The 8,687-nt window shown below is 57.7% G+C and overlaps 1 protein-coding gene across 1 annotated transcript; it reads left to right on the forward strand.

Annotated features, from left to right (window-relative positions):
• Nucleotides 1-3,021: 3,021 nt before the first annotated feature.
• LOC141729588 (Fc receptor-like protein 5) lies at nucleotides 3,022-7,188 on the forward strand. Its single transcript, XM_074544290.1, has 3 exons — nucleotides 3,022-3,101; nucleotides 3,147-3,478; nucleotides 4,081-7,188. Exons 1-3 carry the CDS (start codon nucleotides 3,022-3,024, stop codon nucleotides 4,434-4,436), a joined length of 768 nt encoding a protein of 255 aa, XP_074400391.1. The 3' UTR covers nucleotides 4,437-7,188.
• The last annotated feature ends 1,499 nt before the right edge of the window (nucleotides 7,189-8,687 follow it).

Raw genomic sequence — 8,687 nt, forward strand, 5'->3', positions numbered from 1 at the left:
CGGGGGACCCTGCAGCCCTACTGTGCCCCCTCTCCTACCCATGCCCCGGGTTTCAGGCCCATGCCTGGGGCACTCACCTCACAGGAGCAGCGCCACCTTACCGGCCATCCTGATGTCCCCAGCCATGTGCACTGGCTGTCACTTGCTGCAGGGGGTGGCTGTCCCATGGGTGGTGGCTCTTTGGGCAAAGGGGAAGGAAGCGAGGTCAGGTCTCATCCCCATGTGTAGGTGGCCTTTGGTGGGGGCAGGGCGGCCACAAGCTGGGCACAGGCTGTGGGCATTGTGGGGACAGGATGGGGACAAGCCTGGGTGGGACAAGGTGGGACATGGGGTTTCCAGGACTGGGGGGCTCAGGGGCTTTGGGGGACATGGATATGGCTGTCCAGGGGAATGGGGGTCCCTGGGAATGGGGGTGCTGATGAGGGGGATTAACTGGGGATGGGGGGGCCATGGGAAGGGGGTCCTCAGCGCTGGAGGGGACTCAGAGATGAGAGTGCCAGGAGAATGTGAGCTCCAGGAATGTGGGGTTATGAGATGGGGATGCTGAGGGCTGAGAGAGCTCCTTCCCTGGGTGCCTCAGATTTTGGGGTGACCCAGGGCCCAGAGCTGCCCCCCTTGGGGTGCTCATTTCCTTGGCAGGCATCACATGGTGGTCCTGGGTAGCTCTGCTTCTGTGCCCTCTCTTGCCCTGGATTTTCATCTTTTTATTTCTCTTTTTTCCTTATTTTCCTCACTTTTGTGCCAGGTCCCCTCACCCCCAGTTTCTGGCTCAGCAATCCCGGGGAGCACCTGAGCAGGGACCGGACTGGGGGGACTGAGGGAAGGGGAAAAACAGGGAGCAGGAGGTGCAGGGAAGGGTGAGGAGGCTGTGGAGGATGGAGATGCTGGGCTGCGCCCTCTCAACAATTTCACTCAAAGGGAGCCCAATTGTTGTTGTCTTTGCAGTAGTTCTTGGGCTCTCTCAGTCTCTTGGGGACACAGAAAAAAGGATCAATTGCTGCATTTCTGGACAGGTTCCGTCTCAGCTGCCCCACCATTCCCTGCACCCCCAATCCCCATTTTCCTTCTCTCCTGGGTGCCCCCAACCCCTTCCCTGCTCAAGTGCTCCCCAGGATTGCTGAGCCAGGAACTGGTATTGGGGCTACATGGCACAAAATTAAAGAAAATAAGGAAAAAAGAGAAATAAAGAGAGGAAAAAGTCCAGGGCAGGGGAGGGCACAGAAGCAGAGCTACCAAGGACCTCCATGTGATGCCTACCCAGGAAATGAGCAACCCGGGGGGCAGTGCTGGGCCCTGGGTCACCCCAAACTCTGAGGCATCCAGGGAAGGCGATGTGACCCCTGGGCCCCCCCAGCCGCTGCCCATCCCTGGCTTTTCCATTCCCATGGGACTCCAACCATGGGACCCTATTTCCTTCTGTCCTCCCTTATCTGGGACTCCCAGCCCTTCACTGCAATTCCTCAGAACTTCCATTCCCAAGGAATCCCATCCCAGTAATTCCAGAGCTGCGGACCCACGACTCGCTTGGTGACTTTGATTTCCCCAGGGCTCCCATTCTCACAGGCTCCCCCTTACCCCAGGCACCCCATCCTTGGCCACCACCCCATGATCAGAAATCCCTGGAGGCCAAGTTGTTCATGGACCCTCATCCCCATGTTTGAGTCTACCTAAACCTTGGCACTGCCATTCCCATGTGACCCCATCCCTGGGCACCCCAATCCCATGGACACCCATCCCTGGCTCCCTACACCACCTCAGCCTCCAAATTCTGGCAACACCATGTCCCCACCATGTCCCACCATCACCCCCATGTCTCACAAGTTCCTCACCCTGCCCCCATCCTGTCCCCACCCTGCCCCCATCCTGTTCCTACCCTGCCCCCACCAAGGGCCAGCTACATGTGGGGCCGGACGTGACATCGCTTCCTTCCCCTTCATCCGAAGAGCCGCCAGCCAGGGGAGCGGTGGCCACAGCAGCGAGTGACAGCCAGTGCACATGGCTGGGGACACTGGGATGGCCGGGAAGGTGGCGCTGCTCCTGTGGGGTGAGTGCCCCGGGCACGGGCCTGACACCCTGGGGATGGGCCCTGGTGAGGCTGAGACTGGTGGGGAGGGGGCATAGGGGGGCTGTGGCATCCACTGAGGTCCCCAATGCCAGGAGAGTCAATGCATGAGGTGACCAAGGTTGTGGGGAGGCTTTGGGGACAGAAAAGGGCATTAAGGAACATGGGGACAATAACAGGGGGATGGAATTTGGGAGGCATCATGGGATTGGCGAAGTTGTGGGGACATGGACAGGGTGCCAGGGGGGCCAGGACAGGAATTAGGGGAAAAGCACCATGCAGATGGGCCCTGGGTACAGAGACCATGGGACTGGTGTGGTGACCTCTGCCCGCATGGGGTGGTACTGGCATCACCATTCCCATGGTGTCCACTGTGTCCCTGTGTCCTGCCTCAGCCTGAAGTTGCCTTAGAGACCCATTTCCTGAGAGGTCCGTGCCACTCTGGTGTCCCCACAGGAGAAATCTGGGGATGATGCCAAAACCCGAGCTCAGGATGCCACTGTACCTAGAGAGCCACCCCCACTGAGCCCTGTCACTTCTCCCTTCCAGCCCAGACCCTCGGCTTCGCTGGTGAGTCCTCGGGAGATGCCATGGCCTAACCCTGCTGTGCCCAGCCCCACGCTGGCCCTGGCAGGCTGGCATCCCCTGTCACCTGCAGGCACCCAGACCACCTGGATCATCGTGGAGCCCCCCTGGATGCCAGCAGTGCTGTGGGACCGAGTGACACTGACCTGCCAGGGCTTGGGGACCACCAGTGCCACCACATGGTACAAGGACGGGTGGCGCTGGGGACAGCAGGGACATGACTGCCTGACTGTCACTGAGAATGGCACCTACTCGTGTGACAGACCCGGCAGTGGGCTCAGCCCCCCCATGAGAGTCTTAGATGGTGAGGGGGGTTGAGTGTCCCCAGCCTGGCACCTGCAGGGACCCCAAGGGCTCTGGGTGGGCTGCGCTCCATGCGTCACCTCCTGTGTGACAAGAGCCCATCCTCTGCTTATGGGGACATCCCAAAACATGCCAGTGTGGAGGGGCCCCTGTATTGCAATTGGGGACCCTCAGTGTGCTGGCTGTGACCAATTAGGGGGCTCGCTATTGGGTGGTGCCTTCAGGACCCTCCAAGCCCTCCTGATGTGACAGGACCCACTTGTTCCCCAGACTGGCTGGTGCTGCAGGTGCCGGCACGGCCACTGCTGGAGGGGGACAGGGTGACACTGCGCTGCCGGGACCGGTGGAACAACCTGGGCCACTGGGTGTCCTTCTACCATGAGGAGAAGCATCTGGTGCAGCTCCGAAATGGGACAGAGCTGACCCTGTTCCCTCTGCAGCTGCACCACAGTGGGCGCTACCGCTGCAGGGGCTGGCTGACAGACAGGCAGTGGGTGGTGTCTGCACCAGTGACAGTGACAGTGCACGGTGAGAACCCCACAGTTTCCACCCCAACACCCCCACAGTCACACCCCAAGGACTTGGGGTCACTGTCCCCACTGCCTCCAATCTCCTGCCCTGAGCTCCTCCAAGTGCAGGTGCTGGAGAGTCCCCTGAGCCATCCTTCAGCTCCCCCTGACTCTCAGCTGCCTCAACACCCCCAGCCCCCTGCGGCCCCGAGCCCCCCTCCTGCTCGTGGACAGGCAGGTGGTGGGGGGCCCGCAGGGGTCCCTGCAGCTGCTGATGCCCAAAGTCGGGGTCTCCCAGTTAGGGAATTGCAGCGGCCAGGTGCACTCTGAGGGGGGGGTGGTGCAGAAGAGCAGAGTCCAGCTCCCCATCACGATGCGCAGTGAGTGCAGGGATGGGCACGGGGAGTCCCCACAGGCTCCTCAGGGTCCCCTGCCTTGGCACCTCCATGACCCCCAGACACTTTTCTTGGGTCTTTTCACCACTCCCCTTGTCTCCTCACACATCCATGGCGTAACCCTGTCCCCAATATCCCCCATCACACTCATCCCCTCCCGTCCCTATCCCCCCACACCGGCTGCCAGCCCCTCCCTTTGCCCTCAGCCCTGTCTCTGTCCCCACAGTGCCCGTGGCCAATGCCACCATCACCCCCAGTCCCCTGTCACACCAGGTGCGTGCAGGTGACAACTTGACCCTGCGCTGCTCAGTGCAGGTGGGCTCAGCCCCTGTCACCTTCACCTGGCTGCACAATGGGCAGGAGGTGGCCCAAGGTCCCCTCCTGGAGCTCAGGGACATCGATGTTGGACATTCGGGCACCTACCTGTGTGTGGCCACCAACCAGCTGGGACAGGACAGACACCAGGTATTCCAGGCACTCAGCCCTGAGCTGGTCCTGGAAGTGACACCTGGCTCACCCTGGATCACAGGTAGGATCACACGGTGTCACCAGGGAGTACAGGACCCCTGGGTTGATGGGTGACCCTTATGTGTCCCCCTGTTTCTTGCAGCGGCCCCAGGGTTCAGTGGGGCCTTTTTGTTCCTGCTCCTGCTCGTGGGTGTCATTGTGGCCTGGGACCGGTGGCACCGTTTGGGTGGGTAACAATGAGGGCACAGGGGTCATGGAGAGAGGTAGGAAGGCTCCCAGAGAGGGGGGCCCTAGGGCAGCACCCACAGCCCCTGAGCTGGGAGAGGCTGAGCCTCCAGTGACCATGGCTCAGAGCCCTGGGAGCTGTTGGAGGGTCCTGCAGGGATGTTGGGGGTTCTATCAGGGGTCCCCCTCCCTGCCAAGCTCAGAGTTCTGGGGGCTCAGGGTATTGGTGCAAGTGTGGTTGGTCAGGGATACTGGGGGTGCATCAGGGATACTGGGGGGGCCTGGGGAGAATTGTGTATCTGGTGGTGGTTCAGCATTCCCAAGGGTGGATGGAGGTCCCTGGGTCTCCAACATCACCACTCCAGTTTTCCTTTGCAGATGCCAGGAAGCACCAGCAAAGGTGAGCGTAGCCTCCAGCCATGAGACACCTTTTACCCAAACCCCCAGCACCTCCCATCCCCTTCCACACACCCCCTTATTCCCACAGGGCCCCGCCAGACCCCCTGGCACCCCCGGTGGAGGATCCTCAGCCGATATACATGGAGCTGCAAAGGCAACCATGGGAACCCAGCGACATCTATGGCAATCTACACCAAAAGTTGTGATGCTCTGGGAAGTGGGAGGCACTGGGTGACACTGGGGGTGCTCCCTCCATGGCTCCTGTGGTTGCCCACCATTCCAAGGGAGGTGGTCATGGGTCAGGGGAGGCTACACAGGGCACCCTGTGCTCCCCATTTCCTCTCCCAATATCCCAAGGGCTCCCCCATCCCTTTGCTGGTTCCTGCAGGGGCTCCCCAGCCCCATCCAAGTGCCCGAGTACCCTCAGAGACTGCCCCATTCTCTCCTCACAGTGCTTGCAGTACACCCAGGGCTTCCCCATTCCCCCTCCCAGTACCCCTGTCCCATCCCACTGTAAAAGGGGGAGTCAGGGAGGATTCTCTCTGAAAGGTTTCTCAGATGAAAATGAAGCACAAACGTGGCAATATTATATCTGAGAACTGTTTATTGGTAAAGGAGGGTAAGTGTTCTTACTGAATGTGGAGAGAAGGGAGTAGAAAAGGAAAAGGATAGAGAGAGAAACAGAAGACAGGGACAGCGTTACCTAAGAAGCCCGGACACTCTGTGGGCACCATCTCGGCAGATGGAGTGTGTGTGCTGCAAGCCAGGGCGAACCCACATGGCTTTTGTGAGTGGCTGGGTGTGATTTCCAAGGATGGCACCTGCGTGTCTCTGGCATGGGCGAGCGATGGCTGCAGGCTGGCTGTTGTGGGCTGGCTGCGGGCTGGGGCTGCGGCACTGGTGGCTCTGGGCTGGCTGCTGCGGGCTGGGGCTGCGGGGGCAGGTGCAGCAGGCTCTGTGCTGTGGGCAGCACGGGAAACATGGCAGAGGCAGCGGGTGGGTGCAGGCAGCATCCGCTCCATCGGGGAGCAATGAAGGAACATCCAGGATGAGCAGGAATGAGCTGCCTCAGGGAAGCAGCGAAGCAGGGAAGAATGGATGCAGGCAGGGAAGAAGGACCAGGGAGGAAAAGGCGGTGTGGGGGGAGTGTATTTTTGCCCAACGACCGGGAGGAATGATGCATCTGACTCCATCTTTTCAGAAGGCTAATTAATTACTTTATTATGCTATATTAATCTATATTATATTACATTACATCTAAACTGAATCTGCTGGGCACTCAACTGCACTCCACTGCACACAATGTTGTGACTGTCAGCCGACAGTCCCAACACACACACAGACCTGGATTCAACTGGTCAGTGAATGAAAACTCTCACACCAGAATCCAATTACCAATTCCCTTCAGGTAAACAATTTTCCACAATGCATTCCATGTGTGAACAACACAGGAGCAGTAAATGAGATAAGAATTTTTTGGATCATTCTTTGCTTCTCTCACTGTTTTTCCCAGGTGCAGAGAATGTCAGTCCCACAGGGGAGGAGGGTGAAACTGGCCCTCTGAGTGAGCCCCTGATCCCTCCAAGAAACCCAAAGCAAAATGCTCCTATTGTGTCACACTCTGCTGCTTTTATTTGCAAAGGCTCCTCTCACAGCCCGATTACCCTGGCACTTTTCCCCAGACATTTTTCCCAGGCATCTGTCCCACCCACCAGTGGGGGTCACTGATGATTTCTCTCCCCTGATTCTCTGTTGCGTGAAGCCTCCCCAGGGACAGGGTTCCCAGCATATGTACAACCCACAGAATCAGTTTTCACCTCATGTGTAGCATATGTTGAGACATAAATCCAATACAGATTTGTTCCTCTTAACCCCCATGTGCTTAGTAGCTCTGCAATCCCCCTCCCAATGCTCCCACTGAGGTGGCTTACTGGTGCCCATCCCAGTTCCAAGGGGGCACAGGACCTGGTTCCCTGCTCCTGGGACAAAAATGCAGCTCTTTGGTTAAACTAGGCAGAAATGGTGCTTCTTCGTCAGCTCTGTCAAGGATGCCGAACAAGGTCGGAACCTCCATTGGGATGGAAAATACCACCCTCTTCTCTCTGAACTAGTATGAAATTACAGGGCTTTTAGGTAAAGATGTGGGAACAGGAATACAGTTCTTTAGTGGTATATATTGACAGAAACAAGTTAATGGAAGTTGACTTTTGCTGGATATTATATGAATTGATATTACATTATTGATTTTACTGTTGATTAAATATTGCCATGTTGTTCAGATAGTGAAAAGTATTTTGGAGTGGCAATCCAAGGGTGGGGCCCAGCCATGGCCCAGCCCCACTGCACAGGGATGGCCATTGCCCAGCCCTGCTCTGCCCAGCCCCAGGTGGCAGCCAGCACCTGAGGGTCCCTCCCTGCCCCCTTGGCTTTGATTCTGGCAGCTTTAGAGCTGCTGCGAAGATGAGGATTCTGTGGGGGAAAAAAGACCTGGCCTGTGGTTTGCCCAGCCCTGCAAGAAGCATAAAACCCAAAGGGAGCCAAAGCAGTGGCTCTGTGAGGGCCTCTGATGGTTTTCAGAGCACGGCTGGCTGGAAATCCCCCCTGCAGGGGCAGCTGTGCAAGAAACCAGTCCAGAAATGCAGCAATTGATCATTTTGTCTCTTGCAGCAAGGGTCTGAGATAGCCCCAAAAGTCTTGCATATCCTGCAACAATCTGCTCAACAACCTGACTGGGTCCCTGCTCCTTCCTGTCTCAAACCTGCAGCCCTTTAGAATGGCCTAGGAAGAATGTTTGGATTCAGGCCGTGGCTGCCAGAAGGGAGGGAAAAGTGTGAAAATATCGAACAGGGGCTCTGGCTGCAGCTGTGGTGGGGCTGTGGGGAGTGATCCTGTGTGAATTCCAGGTGTCCCCAAAGTTGCTCCATCCCTGCCCTCCTCACTTGAGCGAGAGGCTGAGGGTTTGCAGGAATTGTGGTGTAAAGCCACCAGAGGTGCTGCTGTGGACCCGAGATGAGCCTGAGATCAGGCACTGCCTTGCTTCCATTTGGGATCATGGAGAGCGGTCACGGGTGTTGGTGCAGGGTGTGTGCCTGGCCCCGGGACACAGCTACACTGCCAGTGGGCACTGGGATCCAACCTGCTGCCTTGGCGGCTTCTGCCCGCTGCCGGTGGTGGTGCTGGGACCGATTGGTGCCCGTGAGTTTGCAAAAGAAGCGATTTCCCCTCCTCCCTCCTGTCCAAGGCCGCCATGGCCCCTGAGGGGATGGAGCTGGACCAGGGCGCCCCCTGCTGGCCGGGAGCGCTCCCTGCAGCGCCCCCTGCTGGCCACGGTTATAACTGCCACAAAAAGCAACAGACTGAGTGGGAGGGAAAGTTCTGGGTTTGTGTTGTTTGTTCTGTTCTGGTTTATAAATTTCCCACTGAAAAGCTGGTATTCCTTTTCCTACAGTTCTGCCTAGAAAACCCATCATCTTTGAAATTATAAAGAGTTTGTGATATGGGTCTTCTTTCCATTCCACGAACGTTTCCACTTTCATGGGCAGACAATTTTCATTTAAAGGAGTTGCCAACTTATGCATTTCAGTGTGGATGGGAATGACGCCCCAAGAGAAGACACAGTCAGGGACTTGGCCACCTCCTGCTTTGTCCTTTTAGCCAGTTGGGCCACCAAGGGCCCTCTCCCCAGGTGGCACTTCTGGTCAAATGGCCACTCCAGAGCTGGCTTTGGCAGAGCATCACACT

Source organism: Zonotrichia albicollis, chromosome 7 (assembly GCF_047830755.1).
Source record: "Zonotrichia albicollis isolate bZonAlb1 chromosome 7, bZonAlb1.hap1, whole genome shotgun sequence".
Lineage (NCBI taxonomy): Eukaryota > Metazoa > Chordata > Aves > Passeriformes > Passerellidae > Zonotrichia > Zonotrichia albicollis.